This window comes from Narcine bancroftii, chromosome 3, assembly GCF_036971445.1.
Source record: "Narcine bancroftii isolate sNarBan1 chromosome 3, sNarBan1.hap1, whole genome shotgun sequence".
NCBI classification, from domain to species: Eukaryota; Metazoa; Chordata; class Chondrichthyes; order Torpediniformes; family Narcinidae; genus Narcine; species Narcine bancroftii.
This window is the reverse complement of record NC_091471.1, coordinates 306,150,772-306,171,897: the sequence shown is the minus strand read 5'-3', so window position 1 is coordinate 306,171,897 and position 21,126 is coordinate 306,150,772. Positions and strand designations below refer to the sequence as shown.

Here is a 21,126-nt window from a genome sequence, read left to right as displayed (position 1 = left end):
AGGGAGATCAAATGACCAGAATTAGCAAATCACTGATATGGAGGAGCGAGATCATGGGGGGCTTTAAAATAAAGGTTAACGTTTCACTTTAAGGTAGCAAGTGATGGATAAATGAGATTTGTGCAGTTCAGGAAATGCATTAGATAGCCAGATATTTATTGATCCTTTCAATCCATATTAATATAGCATTGGCAGATTCGTGGACGTATAACTTTCCTACTCAAAATTATTCAGTAGGATGAGTCTGTCCAGGAGACTGGTCTGATGTAGATTTTTAGAAATAGCAAAAGCATCGATGAGGATTTCAGCACCAAAATTGCTCAACCAGAGACAGATGTGGGTGAAATTATGGAGATGCAAATGGCCTGGATATATGATTCAAAGTTCATCTTGTGAGAGATGGGAAAATTGATCTAAAATTATGAACATGGAAGAAACTAAAGTTCATCAGTAAAATGGCTGTAACCAGTTCAAACAGGATGAGCTTGGGGCTTAGGATGCAGGAAAGCAGAGTCAGCACGATTAACATAAGAATCTTCTAGTCTTTGTGACAAGACCATAGGACTAAGATAAGGAATGGTAAGGTACAATAGAATGTAGGAAGTTGAGGTAGTCTGGATCAGATAAGGGTCTCCTAGCCCTGGACAGAAGTACCAAGTCATACATTTCTAATTAGCCAACCCTAGATAGAATGAGTCAACTCTGCATATCAAGAGACTGTAGCCCCAGAGAATCAGGAAGGTGTGAATAAGGACAATGACATGATGGGGCACCCACAGGATACCCCCTGGTCCTCCAAGTGTACTGAAACTGCACGTAGGCAGGAAGGATTGCCTATGCCAAACCCATCCAGGGGGCAGAAGAATGTAAGGGGGAGGGCACTCTGATACTGAAATTGACTGTATAAAAGTTGGGTGAGCCCCAGTGTATGTGTGTATTCCCAGGGTAAGGGGAAGCACCCAACTTTGCATTGTTGTAGTAATAAATGTTCTTTCTTCTCAATTTTTGTCTCGAGCAATTTCTTTAAAGGTACTTTAATTTCTAACAATCTATGTTCATCAGTTTGGTTTAGTTTCCGATTGATGCCTGGAAGAGGGCTAAAATCAGGTTTGAGTTGGTGATGGGCTTCATTGTCCATTTGAAAATACAGATAAACCTCTGGTATCCGGCACCTATGGGGATTGGTAGGTGCCGGAAAATTGAATTTGCCGGTTGCTTGACAGTGCATATTGCATGATTAGTAAACTGATTCCTGGGGGGCGGCAGCAATTTTGAATTTCACATTTTTTACCTATTTATTATCCGTTACATTTTTTTGCCGGTTGCTTGAATTCCAGATAACAAGGATGTTACTGTACTTCTGCCAGTGTCGGCGCCAAAACAAATGTTATAGGGGGGTCATTAATGTGTTAGGGGGGCCTCGTTCAGTGGGGGGGGGAGGGGAGTGGTAGCTGGGACCTAACCGTCGGCAAACATCAACACCATCCGCCCGACGCTTGATGCACACTAGTGACGCAGCCAGGAGTGGGTGGAGAGTTGCTAGTGTGCGTCAAACTAGACTCTAGTGACGCAGGAGGGGGCGGGTCCAACAGCGGGTCTGAGCGATAGCTGCGACCGCACGAGAGGGCACAGCACCTTGCTGAGGGGGTCGATGTCCTCCCCACCTTTGCGCCCTCCCTGACTTCTGCGCATCCATATCTGGATGTCGGAAAAGCAAAGTGAGATTTTGAAGACCGAATAGAGGTCGAAGGAGGCAGTGGTGAATGGTGTCAATGGCGGAACCCTGTGTTCCAGATGGGTTGAGATGGATGGATTTCTTTCATCACAGTTATACAGAACTCCACTATCAACACTGAGGAGAGCTGTTTCCATTCAGAGGTAAACAAAAAAACTGCAGATGTTGAAAAATTGTTGCTACGCACAAAACACTGGAAGAACTACAGCATTTTGCATGTTGCTGCTGTTTCTATACGGTTGGAGGACAAAGGCTGACTGGAGATATTCAAAGAGTTTCAGTAAAATGGCCACTACAAAGGGACTTTGAAGAAAGGGAGGTACTTAATCCCAGTAAAACATTGATCACCATGTACTTAATGTATTGGATAGAAACACTGCATTGCATTTTAACTGCAGAGAAAATGGCTTCATTGCTGTATTATTCTTTTACTGATCATTCTAATCTCAACTAATTTTTCTTCAAAGCTCTGTGCATTGCCTGATTCTTTACATCATGTGAAGGAGATGGAACTAACAGCAACTGAGAATATTAGCAGCTCTACTCATCCACATGTAAAATTAAAAACTGCAAAAAGCATTGAAAGGGTTTGTATACTGGCTTGAATATCATTATTCCAGGTCAGTTTCACAGCATTTTAACTTAAATTCCAGTTAAGTTGTGTGGAAAAGGAGATTGCCATATTTTCTCCATGAGGTGCTCTTTCATAGAAGGAGTTTGATGTCCCATAGAGTTCAACACAATCGTAGAACAGGCCCTTCAGCCCAACTCTGCCACATTAACTGTTGTGATGTGAGCTGTTTTTAAAGTGAGGCTGGGAGGGGTTTACTTCCTGTTTGTCTTCTTTACTTCCTGTGTCCCTTGAATCTAACTTGAAGCCCATCTGTGTGCAATGAAGAAACAACAGAGGTTTTGCTGCTCCAGATAAAGTTGTTATTTTGAGCTTGAAGTGGTTGCGTGGTTCTTTCTCCAAATAGAAGTCCCATTTGTCTGCAATTTGGTCCATATCTTTCTGAGCCCTTCCTCATCATGTATTTTGAACATTGTAATTGTAATCTATGGCTTCCTTTAACAGGTCATTCCAGCTACAAGTTATCCTGAGTGGAAAAAAAACGAGCAAGCAGCTGCAGCAAGGAATTAAGAAGACGAATAGCATTTTGGTCTTTGTTGGTGTTTAAAAATAGAGAAATACAGTATTAATTGTACAAGGTTTTGGTGAGGTCAGTATACTGATAAGATCTCCTGATTTTTTTAGAAAGGATAAACTAGCAGTGGGAAGGCAATTTAGAACAAAGCTACTTCATTTTAGTTGTTCCCGTCACAAACACCAAAAAGGTTTTATCTGGCTATGGAGAAAGAGGGGTCATTGTTGCAAGATAAGAGATCAATAGTTAAAACTAATTCTTCTTGTTGAGGGCAGTGAATCTCAGAATTTTTTCCTTCTCTCAGAAGGCTGTGCGGGCTTGATTGGGGGGGTATTTTGAGAAGGAACAGATCAATTTTTGAATGATCAAAGGATTGAGGACGATGTAGAACTAACACAAAAGTGGAGGCGTGACCTTGGTAAAATGATGCTTGTGTTGAATCGTCGGGCTGTTTTGAGGAGTCAGATTGTCCATTTTCTTGTGTATTTGTGGAAGGGACTGAGAACTAGTCAGTGCAGATGTAATTCAGTCATAAATTTTGTCTTTGTCTAATATTATATATTATTAATTCCTGTATCCACATTAATAATGAAAACTGACTACATTATCTGGTCACACTGAAATTAACTTAACCCTCCAGTGTTTAGAGGAGCACCATCTATTGCAAATGTGGTCCGCCACAATTACAATGAAAATAAAATTGACATGAATTCTGTTCATTTCCATAATTTCCTTTAAAGTGTTAGACAGAAGAACAAATCACAAAATAATGAAATAGAAGGAGGGAACGTATCAGTCACAAATTGCACAAAGCATCATTTGTAAAATAGTGGAGACAATGACCACAATGTTACATAGAGTTTGCAACATCAATTACATAATGTAATGAGGAATAGTCCTACCTGTAATGTACACTCCGATTAAATATCAAAGGTAATGCACACCTCATAGCAGAGGAGGTATACAGCTCTGTAGTATAGCAGAAGGCAGCATACAGACCTATATTGAAATAGGAGGCTGTGTTCACCCCTTCAGAAAAAGACTGCATACACTCCTTACTATGGGACAAGGCTGTAGATGTTTTAGAATGTAACTGTAAAATAATGAGGCAGTGCACACTATTTGGTTAAAATAATACCATGCAAGCAACTCCCTCAAATGTTTTGGAGGCAACATAAAATATGAAAGCAGAAATTGTCCTTTGTGTCTGCTCCACCATTTCACATCAAGGCTGATCTTGACTCCCTTTTTCCTCATTTATCCCCATATTCCCCGATTTCCTTCACATCCTCCATAGCCCTCTGGGAAAGAGAATTAGAAAGGTTCGCCATCTCTGAGTGAAGAAATTTCTTACCATTTCAGTCAAAGATAGTCTACCCCATATTATTTGGTTCTCGAATCTGAGATCTCCACTTAGTCTTTCTCAACTGTGGAGAATTCAGGACAGCCGACTCGGTTTCTGCTCATACAACAAACTTGGTACCCAGGGTCCATTCTGGTGCATTTTTGTGGCACTCTCTATATGGCAAGTAAATCTATTGTTGGAAAAGGAGACGAAAAGTGTAACATGAAGCATACACACCACTGTAGTATAAGATAGGGAAGCATACAGCCTTTAATGCAATAGAGGCAACACTCACCTCTATAGCATATCAAGAGGCAGCATGCTACTTTGTTATACCACATGGGTGGCAGTTAGTGTCATGGTTAGCGAATAGTATAACACCGCCAGCAATCCGGGCTTGAATCTGGCACTGTAAGGAGTTTGTACTTTCTCCCCGTGGCTTTCTTCCAGGTGGTCTAGTTTCTTCCCACCCTTCAAAACATATGGGGTTTGTCGATTAATTGGGGTGTTTGGGTGGCACTGGCTCGTAGGCCGGAAAGGCCTGTTAACGTGTTGTACGTCTAAAATTTTAAAAATTTGAAAATTAAAATGATAAGAATGCATCCTCTCCACAAAAAGAGACAGTGTTTAGCAAAAGGACTAAAGAGACATTTTGTAGTGGTAAAATTTTTATAAAGGGGGCAGCACGGTGGGCATAGCGGTTAGTGCAATGCCTTGCAGCGCCAGCAACCGGGACCAGGGTTCGAATCCATCATTGTCTGTAAGAAGCTTGTACATTCTCCCTGGGTCTGTGTGGATTTTCTCCAGGGCTCCAGTTTCCTCCCACTGTTCAAAACATACTGGAGGCGTTCCTGGTCCGAAGTGGCCTGTTACCATGCTGGATGTATTTTTTAAAAACTGCTTCTGGTTCTCTGTTTCCCTTCAGAAACCACATGATTTTTTTCTCAACACAATAAAAGTCCTAAAATCCAGATGCCAGAATTCTGGACCACCGAGCATCCAGACTTCTCGAAAACTCTCAGCTTTTGCGTGCGTGCGTAGGCATCGCAGATGCACAGCAGCAATAAGCTGCTGGAAGTCATAGAAATGCGAAAATTTTCCTTTTGTACTTTTTATTTGATATGAAAAAAGTTTTGTTAATAAACTATCAAAATTTACCTGTTTATTCTCCTTAACTTTGGATTTTAAAAGTACGGCCTGAAAATCTGGAAAATCCAAAACTCCGGACTGACCCAATCCCCAAGTCGTCCGGACTTTTACCGCACTTTCAGCTGTTAAGTCCCTGTATTTAATGCAAGAAGATTAGTCAATAGTAGATGAACAGCATAGAGGGTTTTTAATAGGTTAATGAAAGAGCAGCACATTTATGATTAACCTTTACTGAACTTCCAATAACAGCAACAATATCCCTGGTCAAAATATTTGACGGCTTTAAGCCCAATTTTGGAGACAAAACTGCAGCTGCTGATCCAGTTTCTTCAGTAATTGCCAACATGTTAAAGAGCAATATTTTTTGTTGGAATGGTTCCTTAAAATCTAAGTGACCAGGCAAGTGGGGGGCCATGGTTCAACACCCATTTCAAAATATGTAATTTCAGATGATCGTTCCAGGGAGGTGCCAATGTAAAGCAAGGTGTCAAACCTTGGAGTGGAGCCTCAGCCACATACGATCCAGAGGTTGAAAGCACTTTTGAAGAACCATCGTCACATCAACACTGAATCTAACGTTTGAAGAGAAATGAAATGCTTGACCGGTTCTTGGATTCAACATCTGATGAGTCAATGCAGAAGTTATAAGAGCGGACTTCAACTAAATCAAATTTAAACAGAAGGTTAAAGTGGGAATATGTTTGTTTGGGGAAAGTGCTGCTTTTTTAAATCCTTTTTATGCGATTCGTACAAGTTTCTGGCTGTAGGTATTTAAAATTTTGTCCTTTACTTTAAAAGCAATGATTACAACAGACTAAAATGTACAAAACTAAAATGACTACAACTACATGACTAAATAAATGTTGGTGGATTAAATAGTCATTAAAAACAAACTAAAGATCAAGTGAATAGAAGCCTCAGCTAAGTGAAGGTATGAAAGAAGATTTGCTAAGGATAGCTGGGTAGGCTATAATGATCAAAGAGATGGAAAATATCCAGACAGCTTTTAATCCTGGAGGCAGTCACATCTCTTAGATTAAATAGTTTTAGCCAGTGCTGGGCAAAAGGCAGAGATCAAGGTGTATGACTGGATGTGGGGAAGGTTTGTTGACGCAGCATGTAGAGATACAACAGCTTATGCTTTGTTCCTGTGCTCTTGCATTTTCTTCTTTGGCTTGGCTTCGCGGACGAAGATTTATGGAGGGGGTAAAAAAAGTCCACGTCAGCTGCAGGCTCGTTTGTGGCTGACCAGTCCGATGCGGGACAGGCAGACACGGTTGCAGCGGTTGCAAGGGAAAATTGGTTGGTTGGGGTTGGGTGTTGGGTTTTTCCTCCTTTGCCTTTTGTCAGTGAGGTGGGCTCTGCGGTCTTCTTCAAAGGAGGTTGCTGCCTGCCAAACTGAGGCGCCAAGATGCACGGTTTGAGGCGTTATCAGCCCACTGGCGGTGGTCAATGTGGCAGGCACCAAGAGATTTCTTTAGGCAGTCCTTGTACCTTTTCTTTGGTGCACCTCTGTCACGGTGGCCAGTGGAGAGCTCGCCATATAATACGATCTTGGGAAGGCGATGGTCCTCCATTCTGGAGACGTGACCCATCCAGCGCAGCTGGATCTTCAGCAGCGTGGACTCGATGCTGTCGACCTCTGCCATCTCGAGTACCTCGACGTTAGGGGTGTGAGCGCTCCAATGGATGTTGAGGATGGAGCGGAGACAACGCTGGTGGAAGCGTTCTAGGAGCCGTAGGTGGTGCCGGTAGAGGACCCATGATTCGGAGCCGAACAGGAGTGTGGGTATGACAACGGCTCTGTATACGCTTATCTTTGTGAGGTTTTTCAGTTGGTTGTTTTTCCAGACACTTTTGTGTAGTCTTCCAAAGGCGCTATTTGCCTTGGCGAGTCTGTTGTCTATCTCATTGTCGATCCTTGCATCTGATGAAATGGTGCAGCCGAGATAGGTAAACTGGTTGACCGTTTTGAGTTTTGTGTGCCCGATGGAGATGTGGGGGGGCTGGTAGTCATGGTGGGGAGCTGGCTGATGGAGGACCTCAGTTTTCTTCAGGCTGACTTCCAGGCCAAACATTTTGGCAGTTTCCGCAAAGCAGGACGTCAAGCGCTGAAGAGCTGGCTCTGAATGGGCAACTAAAGCGGCATCATCTGCAAAGAGTAGTTCACGGACAAGTTTCTCTTGTGTCTTGGTGTGAGCTTGCAGGCGCCTCAGATTGAAGAGACTGCCATCCGTGCGGTACCATTGCTCTCCATTGCAGGCAAAATCTTCGCTAGGATTCTACTAAATAGAATAATACCTAGTGTCGCTGAGAATATTCTCCCAGAATCACAGTGCGGCTTTCGCGCAAACAGAGGAACCACTGACATGGTCTTTGCCCTCAGACAGCTCCAAGAAAAGTGCAGAGAACAAAACAAAGGACTCTACATCACCTTTGTTGACCTCACCAAAGCCTTCGACACCGTGAGCAGGAAAGGGCTTTGGCAAATACTAGAGCGCATCGGATGTCCCCCAAAGTTCCTCAACATGATTATCCAACTGCACGAAAACCAACAAGGTCGGGTCAGATACAGCAATGAGCTCTCTGAACCCTTCTCCATTAACAATGGCGTGAAGCAAGGCTGTGTTCTCGCACCAACCCTCTTGCATAGATGCAAAGGTAAGGACAGTCAGTGTCAGTAATACTGATTTGCATTTGTGAATGGAATGTCAAAAGACTGGTTTGTTAGCTGAGTCAGGGATAAGGACATGTCCTCAGGATTGGAGATGGAAGAAATCAGCTGCCATAGTTCATATATGAACTAACTACATATACTGTATATAAAAGCCAGAACAATTCTTTGTTGAGAGACTAAAATGAAAATACAAACTCTTAAGGGTAAACATTTCAGGATGGCTAACACTGGGCCACAACTTTTTTCAGGAGGTTTCTTTCTGAAAAAAAATGTTGGGTATTATAATAGAACACAAAGATAATTTCAGATTTGTTGTATCATGTAGGAAGTTGGAGAAACATTAACTTTTATCGTATTTAGCATGTTGAATGGCATAATGATGCTGATACATTGCATTAGTTTTCCTGTTGATTTTTGTTTGTACTGGCATCTGATGCCTCTCGTGTCAGTGTCCAACAATATTCAGCCAGCCTTGATGGATTCCAGTTGTCCTGATACATTTTTCCATGCTTGCAATGTCCTGGTGAAACTTTCACCATATTCGTCACTGACTGCACCAAGATCAGCAAGGAAGAAGTCCAAATGTGAATGCAGGAAATAAATTTTCAATGACATCTTGCACTTTACGGTTTTATATGCTTGAAGCAGTCAAATCACAAAAATATGTTATATCTCTTTTAAGGTGATTTTGTGATCCATAAAATACACCCAAAGGTGTTCAGGAAGCAAAATCTTCATTGTCCGGTGTAATATGGGCGACGTGCAAATTGGTGGAGATTTGAATTGATCAAGGAATTAAATACACACTTCAAAAATGGTGTGGGGAAGAGGTTTCCATTCATGAGATACCTGTTTCAATTCGAGGGAGAAGCAGAAAACAAGAGAGCCAGGACGTGTTCAGTCAACTAGAGCCTCAGGCAGACAGAAAAGATCACAGATTTAAAGAAAAGTTAAGAGTCCTGGAGAAAAGTATTAATTTGAATAATGCCAAGGAGAGTGAAATAAGAAAGGACAGAGAGTTTAATGGTCTTAGTGCATCAGTAAACAAAATCAATTCAGGGGAAAACAGCTTGAAGTTAAAATTAATGATGTTGTGTGGGAATGCATTGTGTTCTTAATCAAATAGGTGAACTAATAACACAAATAGAGATGAATGGGTTTCGAGTAAAAGCTGTTTCAAGGACGCAATTCCATCGTGACCAAATGTGAGAATTAAGTACTTCACTCTTGGAGGAGAAGACAAAACAATAAAAGGCATGGAACAAAAATCAGTCTGCTGGAGGAGCTCCACAGGTCGTGCTGCATCAATGGGAGACAAAGAAATCGAGGTTTTAGGTCACAATTATTCACCAAGACTGAGAGTGCGGAGGGAAAATTGGCAGTATAAAGAGGACAGGGTGGGAAGGGTTGGGCTGTGGCCAGAAGGGAATTGGTGAACCAGGAAAGGTGAAAGGTGAGAGGCAGATAGGAAGGCAGAGGAAGATGATTGGCAGGAGCCAAAATGATGCTGATCGCCTTCAGCAGATTTCTTTTTGTCGCTCCAGAATCCACCACCAGCAAGGTCAGGGTAACGTTGAGAAACTAGTAACAAAAGATGCGGGATGGATCAGAGGGTGGTCAGGAAAAACGCTAATATTAAAGCATGACACAAGGTCAGGGTAACGTTGAGAAACTAGTAAATACTCGTGTAAAACACAAAGGTCTGCAGAAACTGTGATTGAAGTAAAAACACCACACTAAGAAACTCAGGAGGTCAAACTGTATAGTTAATACAGTTATATACAGTTATATACAGTTAAACTGTATAGTTAATAAAGATGCATAACCAACGTTTTGGGCTTCATTGCTTCATCAAGGTATGAACAAAATGTAAATTCTAGTGTGGAGAGACTATGCTGCTTCATGTAGAAAGAGAAAGCAATTATGTGCTCGTCATTGTTTATTACAATTTAAGGTGGTACATAGAGCACACACGTCTAAAGCTAAATTATCTATTTTCTATTCTGATATGTGTTCTTGTTATGACAGGTGTAATTGGTCGCTGTAAATTGCTTCCATTGTATCGGTGAATGTTAGAATTTGAGAGGGAGAATGGAGTTGAGGTGAATATTGGGAGAATTAAATGGAGTGACATAAATGGGTACTTGATGGTGAATGCAGACCTAGTGGACAAATGGCTCTGTTTTCATACCGTATAAATGGTGCTCTCATCTGTGATTCTGAAAAGGAATGAAAAGGTAGATGCCAAGAGTGCCTCCCAGGGTTCTGGATGGAAGAGGGGGAAAATACAAGGCATAGTTTCTGAGGAAGGGGTTTAGTGTTTAAACCATTTTTTTTTAAATCCTTTGGCTGATTATTTGAAATTCTCTACCTCAGGGAGAATGGCGATTCTGTCAGAGATCATCCATTTCATCTGTCGGTAGATTTTTGGACATTGAGGGAATCAGAGGTTATGGATTTGGACAGTAGTATGAGAGTTGCAAACTAACGGAACGGCACAGTAAGATTCACTCACAAAACACATTTCTATTTTTGTTTCTTACATTCTAAGTACATCAGGAGGCTTTTGCACCTTCTTGAGTGTGAACTCAGAGCAATCCAGTGTTGGATTTTATTTAATACAGTGGTCATAAACTCTGTTCCCCAATTCATATGTTTTGGGAACATTTAATTTTAATGTCCAGATTTTACTTTTTATTTAGTGACAGTAATTGACCTATTTTGAATGTAGAAAGTAACGATTGGCAAATTTTCCACTGGTTTGGAGACGGCTTGGTATCAGTGATTGGTGGCAAGTATTTGCAGGAGTCATTAAAAAACAATTAAGTCCCGAGTTAAAGGGGAGGCTGACAGCAAGTAATATTATGTGTCAGATCCCAGTGCTCAACACCACCGGGGTTTAATGCAACTTAAATTAAGCTTAATATACTGTTGCAATAATGCAAATCAATCCAGTATAATCCACTCAAAATTGGTTGAGAAGCACAGAAAGCCTCATAATATACCAATCTGTTATGACACAATAGCATCAATAGATTTAGCCATGGTGTGCAAAAGTCAGATTTTCCACTGCACCACAATGCCAGACAATTTCACCTCTCGGACTGTAGTTGGTCATGACTTCCACTTTGTCATGAAAATCAACGGTTTTGATTATGCTTGAACCAGGATGCGTGGACAGTCTCTGAGTCAAATATGCACATGTTGTGATTGAAAATATTTTGCTGTGCCTTTTTAATCAAGGCACAATTTATTCAAGCAACCCTCACTAAATCCTTTTACTGCTACTATTGAAAGAGAGGCTGTAGGGTACAAGAACAATGAGCAAGGTAATTGAAAAGGGCAGGAAATAGGAGGATGGAAATTGGGCCGGCAGACAGGAAGGTTTCACATTTATGAGTCTAATAGGAAAGGGACAGTGGAGGTAGTTCTTGCAGATCAATTCATAAGAGTGCTGGCAGCTCTCCTGACTTCTTTCAATTAAAACTGGCACCAACTAACCCATTAAAATCGACATGCAATGCTAAGAAAATCAACCGTCGCTCATGCCGGACTGCATTTGAAAATGAATGAAATACCTAACAGGAAGCACTTGAGATCCAACACCATGCTCTGGATGAAGATCATTTTAAATTTAAAAACAGAAAACACTAGGGGTGGTCAGCAGATCCAGCAGCATTGACCTGAAGCGTTCATTCTATTTCCCTCTTTGTTGAAATATATTTTTCAGGATGTGAATACTGCTGGCAATACCAGCATTTCTTGCCCATCCTTAATTAACCTTGTGGTGATGAAGGTAATGAACCACTATCTTGAACGGGTGCTGGCCATCAGGGGAAGTTGCTCCCACAATGCTATTGGGTAAAGAGCTTCCGATCAAGGAAGCTGCTGCCAAGTCAGGATTCTTATGACTTCATTCGGAGCACGCAGGCCATTAAGTTCTTGTGTACCTGCTGCTCTCCTTAACAGTACAGGTTGGGGATTTGGGGATTCTATCAGAGTACCTATTTGGCTGCTGCACGTGAGAATTTTAGGAGATATCTACATTGTGCAATGTATATGACAATAAACTCATTATCATATCTAGAGGTAAATCTCTCACTCCAGGATACCCAGTCTTTGACCTGCTTCTGTAGTTGCTCCATTTGATCAGGCAATCTTGACACAAAAAAAAGGGTTAATTTTGGGACAGCTGGTGATGCTAATGTGATTGATTGTTAAATTAGGCATTTTGCCTCTGAATGTTGCCTCGATCTCGTGTGAGAAATAGGCTATGTTAATTGTTGAGAAGTTATAAATGTAGTTGAACATTGTGCAATCAGCATACTACTTTTCTTTTGACCTTACGATGGAAAGATGCTCATTGTTGCAGCAGTAGATGGTTTTAGATAGACCGTGCAGAGAATCCTTCAGTGATGTCCTGATACTGAGAAGATAGGGCAATAACAACTACTCGCATCTTCCTTTGTGTGAGGTATGACCAGCCATTGGAGGTTAACCTAATGAATTAGAGTTCACTTAACTAGTGCCCTATCATAGACACTCAACATCTCCTCACTTGTCGAGAAGGCGCAACACCGACTGCACTTCCTGAGAAGACTGAAGCGGGCAAGGCTACCGGCCACCATTATTTCAGCATTCAAGACCATCCTGGCTACATCACAGTATGGTATGGCTGTTGCAGAGAAATTGATCGTAGGTCAATCCACAGAACCATAAGAGAGGCAGAGAGGATCACTGGAGTCTCCCTCCCCCTCCCCCCCAACAACGTGATCTATCGGGATCATTGTCTGAAGAGCGCATGCAAAATTATTGAGGTCCCCTTCCACCCTGCGTACAGCATCTTTCAGCTGCTCATCATAGGAGAGAGATACAGGAGGATCATAGCCGGTACCACCAGACTCAGAAACAGCTTCTTCCCATGAGAATGCAGAACGACCAAAGGAACTGTTCACACTAACCATCCGAGACTCTCATATTCATGAAACGATATTTATTTATTTGTATAGATGAAATTCTTGTCGTGCATATATATTGTTTGTCTGCTTGTGTGTTATGTCTGGTTGATTGTCTGCATGTTTTGCACTGAGGACCGAAGAACGCTGTTTTAATCGGATTGTACTTGTATAATCAGATGACAATAAACTTGACGACTTCAGTCTTATCAAAGCTCCCTGTTGCCACATTGGATTAGATGCTGCCTTGACCTTTAATTTTATATTTTGAATTTAGCTCCCTGGACCATGATTGTGATGAGGTAGACAGTGAGATGTCCTGGCAAACCCCGAAAAAAGCTTTTATTTAAAAAGAGCTGCAAGGACCAAGCCAGGGAACTAAAGGCGAAGGTGGGGAATGCTGCTGGGTGCTGTTGGAGCACTGACACCCACTGTGACAAAATGCTTTGAGAGTTTGGTCATGGCCAGAATTAACGCATACCAAAGTAAAGGTTTGGACCCATTGCAATTTGCCTACCATCACAATCACTCCACAGCAGCTGGATCTCCTAGAAATAAGCAATTCATCGACTACTGCTCAGCCTTCAACACCATTATTCCCTCAGTACTGGTCAATGGTCCAAATCCTGGGCCTCTGTACCACCCCTCTGTAACTGTGTCTTTGACTTCCTTATTGGAAGAGCACAGTCGGTACAAATTGCGAAGCAATGTCTCCCCCACATTGATGATCAACATAGGTGCACCTCAAGGAAGTGTGCTTAGCCCACTGCTCTACTCACTCTACACCAGTGGTTCTCAACCTTTTTCTTTCCATTCACATTTTCTTTTTTCTTTGGCTTGGCTTCGCGGACGAAGATTTATGGAGGGGGTAAAAGTCCACGTCAGCTGCAGGCTCGTTTGTGGCTGACAAGTCCGATGCGGGACAGGCAGACACGGTTGCAGTGGCTGCAGGGGAAAATCGGTGGGTTGGGGTTGGGTGTTGGGTTTTTCCTCCTTTGCCTTTTGTCAGTGGGGTGGGCTCTGCGGTCTTCTTCAAAGGAGGTTGCTGCCCGCCAAACTGTGAGGCGCCAAGATGCACGGTTTGAGGTGATATCAGCCCACTGGCGGTGGTCAATGTGGCAGGCACCAAGAGATTTCTTTAGGCAGTCCTTGTACCTTTTCTTTGGTGCACCTCTGTCACGGTGGCCAGTGGAGAGCTCGCAATATAACACGATCTTGGGAAGGCGATGGTCCTCCATTCTGGAGACGTGACCCACCCAGCGCAGCTGGATCTTCAGCAGCGTGGACTCGATGCTGTCGACCTCTGCCATCTCGAGTACTTCGACGTTAGGGATGAAAGCGCTCCAATGGATGTTGAGGATGGAGCGGAGACAACACTGGTGGAAGCGTTCTAGGAGCCGTAGGTGATGCCGGTAGAGGACCCATGATTCGGAGCCGAACAGGAGTGTGGGTATGACAACGGCTCTGTATACGCTTATCTTTGTGAGGTTTTTCAGTTGGTTGTTTTTCCAGACTCTTTTGTGTAGTCTTCCAAAGGCGCTATTTGCCTTGGCGAGTCTGTTGTCTATCTCGTTGTCGATCCTTGCATCTGATGAAATGGTGCAGCCGAGATAGGTAAACTGGTTGACCGTTTTGAGTTTTGTGTGCCCGATGGAGATGTGGGGGGGCTGGTAGTCATGGTGGGGAGCTGGCTGATGGAGGACCTCCGTTTTCTTCAGGCTGACTTCCAGGCCAAACATTTTGGCAGTTTCCGCAAAGCAGGACGTCAAGCGCTGAAGAGCTGGCTCTGAATGGGCAACTAAAGCGGCATCATCTGCAAAGAGTAGTTCACGGACAAGTTTCTCTTGTGTCTTGGTGTGAGCTTGCAGGCGCCTCAGATTGAAGAGACTGCCATCCGTGCGGTACCGGATGTAAACAGCACTCACATAGCACTTTAAGTAATCTCTATGCCATTGGTGCTCTGTCAAAAGTAAGGGATTGCTTAAGGTGGTATGTGAGTGGCAAGGGAAGGTTGAGAACCACTGCTCTAGACCTAATTGTGACCAAAATATTTTGCTTGAGAAAATTTGTCATTGGGCTTTTTACCTTTGGAGTTATGAAACTGTGCACATAACGAGTCAATTAGGTACAATTAAAACAGTGGTTTTCAACCTTTTTCTTTCTACCCACGTACCACCTTGAGCAATCCCTTTCTAATCACAGAGCACCTATGACATAGGGAATACTTAAAAGTGGTATGTGAGTGGAAAGAAAAAAGTTGAGAACCACTGCTCTGCACCCAAGACTGTGTGGCTAGACATAATTCCAGTGCTATCTACAAATGTGCTGATGACACCACGATTGTCAGCAGAATCACCAACGGCAATGAGGAAGCATGCAGGAGGGAGATATATCAGCTCGTTGACTGGAGCCACAACAACAACCTTGCACTCAATGTTAGCAAAGCCAAGATGATGATTATGGACCAGCAGGAAATCAGGAGAACACAAACCAGTCCCCTCATTGAGCGGTCAATAGTGGAGAGAGTCAAGAACTTCAAATTCCTCAGTGTTAACATCTCTGAGAATCTGTCCTGGAGCCTCCATGTCGATGCAATCATGAAGAAGGCTTGTCAGGACTTTGAGAAGATTCAGTACGTCACTGAGGATTCTCGAAAATTTCTACAGGTGTTGCATGGAGAGCATTCTGACTGATTGCATCGCTGTCTGGAATGGAGGTGCCAAGGCTCAGGACAAGAAAAAGCTCCAGGGGGTTGTAACTCAGCCTATGGCATCATGGGTCCCAATCTTCACTCCATCGAGGACATCTACAAGTGTCTTAAGAAAGCAGCCTCTATCCTCAAGGAACCCCACCAGTCAGGTCATGCCCTCTTCACTCTGTTACCATTGAGAAAAGGTACAGGAGCCTGAAGACGAGCACTCAGTGGCATAAGGACATTTTCTTCCCTGCTGCCACCAGATTCATGAATGACCAAAGCCTTACTTCGACTTTTTCTTTTTCTTGCACCACTTTTATTTATTTCATTAGGTGGTTTATATAAACATTTACATTGTGATGCTGCCTCAGAGGCAACAAATTTCATGACATGTTTATGACAATAAATTCAGGTTCTGATTCTGATATGGCAGGAATACAAAGCTTCAATCTGATCTATTGGTTGTAAGATCATTTATCTTTGTGCATTGTAGGTGCTTTTCCTCACTGATAACTCTTTTATCAGCCTGGTGCTGCTCTCAGTATTCTCTTCTGTATTTCTCAATGAACCAAGATTGATCCCTTGGCTTGATCGGAGGGATATTCTGGGCCTCAGTGTTACAGATTCCCATGGTGCTGCTGGGAGATTGTGGACAAGACTTCCCAGTTTTCTACAGGTTTGTTCTCTACACAGAAAGCACGTGACCTGCTTATTAGTTCTCACATTTTATTTTCTTATTTTTGATTTCAACAATCTGTACTACTTCATCTTTGATCTTCTATCTCCTCTGTGGTATCAGAAATAGCTTAGAAAGCTTGTAAATCTTAGCAGCTAAAATGATCTTTTCTTGTATTTGTACAAATTAGCTTTAAGTGGTATAGAATTGGGCAGGGGAACAACAGAAATCAAACCTGCCCAATTCTTAGCATGCATTTCAAGCTGCCTTACATATTGGATCCAATTAATTATAACATTGAACAAGAAGGCTCATCCTTAACAGACTATTGAGAAAGAAGTCAATACAAGTTCTAAGTGTCGATATGTTCTGCAGAACCTTCCCTCAGCATCGAACCTGCCAAACACGATCATAATCACAGAAAGCACAGCCCCTGTACTTTTAAAGACGGAGAAAATAATGCAGTTCAAAAGACTATCTGGCTGTGTTAGCACATTGTAAAATCTGCCCGATTAATCTGGAGCCTCTGCTTATTCCCCACGACTCTTCATATTTTTATTTTCAAATGGGGCAGCACGGAGACCGTAGCAGTTAGCGCCAGTGATCGGGACCAGGGTTCAAATCTTGCATTGTCCGTAATGAGTTTGCACATTCTCCCCAAGTATGCATGGGGTGCTCTAGTTCCTTCCCACTGTTCAAAACGTACCAGGGGTTGTAGGTGAATTGGGTGCAATTGGGCGGCATGGGCTCATGGGCCAAAAGGGTGTTACCATGCTGTAAGTCTAAAAAAAAACTTTTTAATGGAAATCTAATTCATTTCTTTAAAGGAACTTTTGAAACTGCTTCTGGTACACTTTTATCCAGCGAAATTCAGATTATTACGATTCACTTGTCCCTGGTCTTTGACCAACAATCTTTAACCTGTGCCCTCTGGATAATGAACCTGCTAATGAAAAGCCTTTAGTTGATAGGTTTCATTGCACCAAGCCACATGTGCTGAATGTGTTTTGTAGTGAGGCATCAATAATTGTTTCAGTCACTGAGCACTACTGAATGGGCAATGCATTGTTTTTGTAATTATACTTAACATGATACCAGGTATCTGAATTTGAGGAAAGATTCAGGAAGAGGGAGGGGTCATGGAGGAGCCATGATTGATGATTGACCCAATGAGGCTAACTGTGGCTAGGCTGCAAAGCAGAACAAAAGAAGGACCTGGATTATACATTGGGGTCACAGGGTGGTGGGAATCTGAATGACTGGGCTTTGAATTAGATCTTGGTGTGGTGAGGAAAAAAAAGAATCTCAGCCAAGAATCAGAAAATGGACCCAGAATCCCTGCCAAGGATCAGGATGGGCATGGAGGGACCCAAGCTGAGGATGGTGTCTTGGTGACAAATATTGGGGGTTGCTTGGTTTGAGGTGGGAGATCAACACCTCCTTCGTGGATACTGGGGGCTATATGGGCCAGGTGGTCTGTATCTTGATAGATCTAGGTCTGGAGAACGTATTGATGTAGATTGGATCAGGAGCACCAGGATGGGAGGGACTTATCTGGTCGGGATACATCCTGAATTGTTTTGGGAAGACCCATTTATCCTGGGAATGAGAAATTATGATTGCTCTCAAGAAAACAAGCCAAGTTCCCTTACAATATTCCATGGCTGGGAATGACGTGAGCCACATTTCTGGACTGATGCAAAATGGTCCAGAAATGGTCATCCAAAAACTTACAGGATTTGATTTAAGGCACCACAGACTCATGGGCTGGAAGGGCCTGTGGTTTAAGAAATATAAATGTAAAAACGTTACAAAAGAAATTGATGATCAATTGCATAACACAAAAACAAAACTTGTGTTAAGACTGAATTTCCTCACCCTTTCTTTTATTCTTTAAAAACCTCCATTGAACCACCACATCACTTTGTCTGATCTATAGAAAACACCTCAGCCTTCTCTCTCCAAAGAACACCAAGCAAATGATGTGAAGTTCCATTAGTCACCAATGGACCATAACTCACTGCACTTAAAAATAAATGCACCTCTTCCCTGTCTGGTTCTTTGCCAAGCAAAATGAATGGACCCACCTGCTATAACTCTCTGGGCTTCGTATGGTTCCATGTAGCCATTGTTCTCAATGAGCTCTTTGTCAAAGTTCTCTCCTCTGGAATCATGCCTGATATCAAAAGGGTCAGAATAATCGTCATCTGGCAGAGTCTAGATAAAGAAAGCAGATTTATTGATTGGTCAAGATGTTAAACAAAAGTTCAAGTTTAAACTCATCTGATTGAGCAAATACAACCAACGATCTGGTGTTTTCCGGTCCTCGGTGATAACCACGCAAACACACAACCAGACATGACACACATGCAGACAAACAATATATATGCAAGACAAATTATACATATATAAAAATAAATAATTAAATGTTGAGAGGCAGCCAGTGTCTTTTTCCTAGTGCAGGAATAGCACACACCAGAGGACACCTGTACAAAGTGGAGGGAGGGAAGTTTAGGGGAGACATCAGAGGTACACTTCTTTTCACACAGAGTTGAGGAATACCTAGCCAGGGAAGGGGGAGTGGAGGCTCAAATGACAGGCATTTAAGAGATTCTTAGACAGGTTCTTGAATGGAAGAAAAATAGAGGGCTATGGGGTAGGGAATGTCCAGTACTTTTTTAAAAAAAAAGGAATATATGGGTAGGCACAACATCAAGGGCCTCTGCTGTTCTGCAGTGTTCTTTGCTCTAATATTGTTGAGTAAATATTAGCGTCTCAGATGTTGCTTGTGAGATATCCCCATTCTCTTCTTGAGAGCTCTCGTGCATGACATTTATCCACGTGTGCACTCAACAAGGTCTGATCCAGGCAACAAGTAACAATGGATTATTAACCATGTGCAGATGCATGGTTTCTCATCACAATCCACACAGGACAAAAAGGTGATTCCAGCATCTGGAGTCTCCATTTAAAATGACCCTTGAAGAATGACCAACCTTGGAGTGATTGAGAAAGTGACTGACCATGCCATAGCAGCTATGAAAGTATGGCATAGGTACTAACCGTGACCTATTACCAGCTCCAGGACACCACTGTAGATTTAATCACAGTTTTGTTTCCCAGGTTCAGACAATATTTCAACAACTCAGTTGCATGATGCAGGTTAATAGACCACTGAAACTTGCCCCTAAGGTGCAGGTGAGTGGTAGATATTGATGGTAATGCAGAGTAAAATGGGATTAGTATAGGATTAATGTAAATAGCAGCTCGAGGATCAACAAGGGTGCAGAATTAGAATTTATTGTCATGGACACACATCACAAACTTCATTGTTTTGCGGCACCATCGTTAGTGCAATCTTTTTTTTTTAAACCACCTTTCAAAATAAAAAGATAAAGTAAGGCAGAGTCTTTGGTTCACTGATCATTCAGGAATCTGATAGCAGCGGGGAGGAAGCTGTCCTTGTGCTGATGAGTGCTCATCTTCAGGCACCTGTAACTTTTCCCAATGGGAGCAGAGTGAAGAGGACACGACCTGGGTGGCGGGGATCCTTGAAGATAGAGGCTGCTTTCTTAAGACACCATCTCATAGGTGTCCTCGCCGGAGTGAAGACTGGTGCCCATGATGTCGCAGGCCGAGTTAACACCCCTCTAGAGAATTTTCCTGTCCTAAGCGTTGGCACTTCCGTACCAAACAGTGGTGCAACCAGTCAGAATGTTTTCCACGGTACACCTGTAGAAGTGTTCGAGGGTCTTTGGTGACATACAGAATCTCCTAGAATGCCTCAGTAAGTGTAGCCACTGGCAAGCCTTCTTCATGATTACATCAACATGGAGGCTCTAGGACAGATCCTCAGAAATGCTTACGCCCAGGAATTTGAAGTTCTTGACCCTCTCCAATGCTGACCCCTCGATGAAGACTGTTTTGTGCTCTCCTCCTGAAGTCCACAAATTTCTCCCTGGTTTGGCTAACATTGAGTACAAGATTGTTGTGACTCCACTCAGCTAACTGATCTCCCTCCCTCCTTCCTCAGTCAGTGTCACTTGTGATTCTGCCGACAATCATTTCATTGGCAAATTTGTAGATAGTATTGGTATTTGTGCCTTGCCACCCATCCGGAGGTGTAGAGAGAGTTGAGCAGTGGGCTATGCACGCATCCTTGAGGTGCACCTGTGTTGATTGTCAGTGAGTGTTTCCAATTTGTACTGACTGTGGTCTTCTGATGAGGAAGTCAAAGATCCAGTTTTGGGGGGGAGGGGGGGTGCGATTGCCCAAGATTTAGAGCTTGTTGGCCAGCACTGAGGGAATAATGGCGTTGAACCCTGAGCTATAGTCAATGGAGAGTAGCCAGATATATAAATTGCTGTTATCTAAGTGATCTAGAGCTGAGTGGAGAGACCGTGATATTGCATCTGCTATGAAGCAATTGTAGCCGTGGGCAAATTGCAGTGGGTCTAGATCAGGGGTGTCAAACTCAAATTCACGGAGGGCCAAAATTAAAAACTTGGACTAAGTCGAGGGCCGAACTAAATATTTATTGAAAATTTTCAACAACATCTGCATGTTTTCTCTTCTTTCAACATATGTAATGTTAAACGTTTTCTTATTAAAATAAATGTTTAATAATAGTTTTGGATAAACTCTTTCCAGAAGCATTAACAAATGAGAAATAAAATATTCAATAAATAATATTTCTCTATAGAGGATTTGTCAAATGTTGCTAGTGCGCTGTCGAATAGTAAAATCTGA

At 42.5% G+C, this 21,126-nt stretch overlaps 1 protein-coding gene across 1 annotated transcript in view; it reads right to left on the bottom strand.

The window, feature by feature from the left end:
• Window positions 1–21,126, bottom strand: part of LOC138756855 (SH2 domain-containing adapter protein F-like) — a 268,488-nt gene that overhangs the window by 223,213 nt on the left and 24,149 nt on the right. Inside the window, exon 7 of the mRNA XM_069923247.1 lies at window positions 18,465–18,594. Coding sequence (XP_069779348.1) covers window positions 18,465–18,594 — 130 coding nt within the window. The remainder of the gene's footprint in view (window positions 1–18,464; window positions 18,595–21,126) is intronic.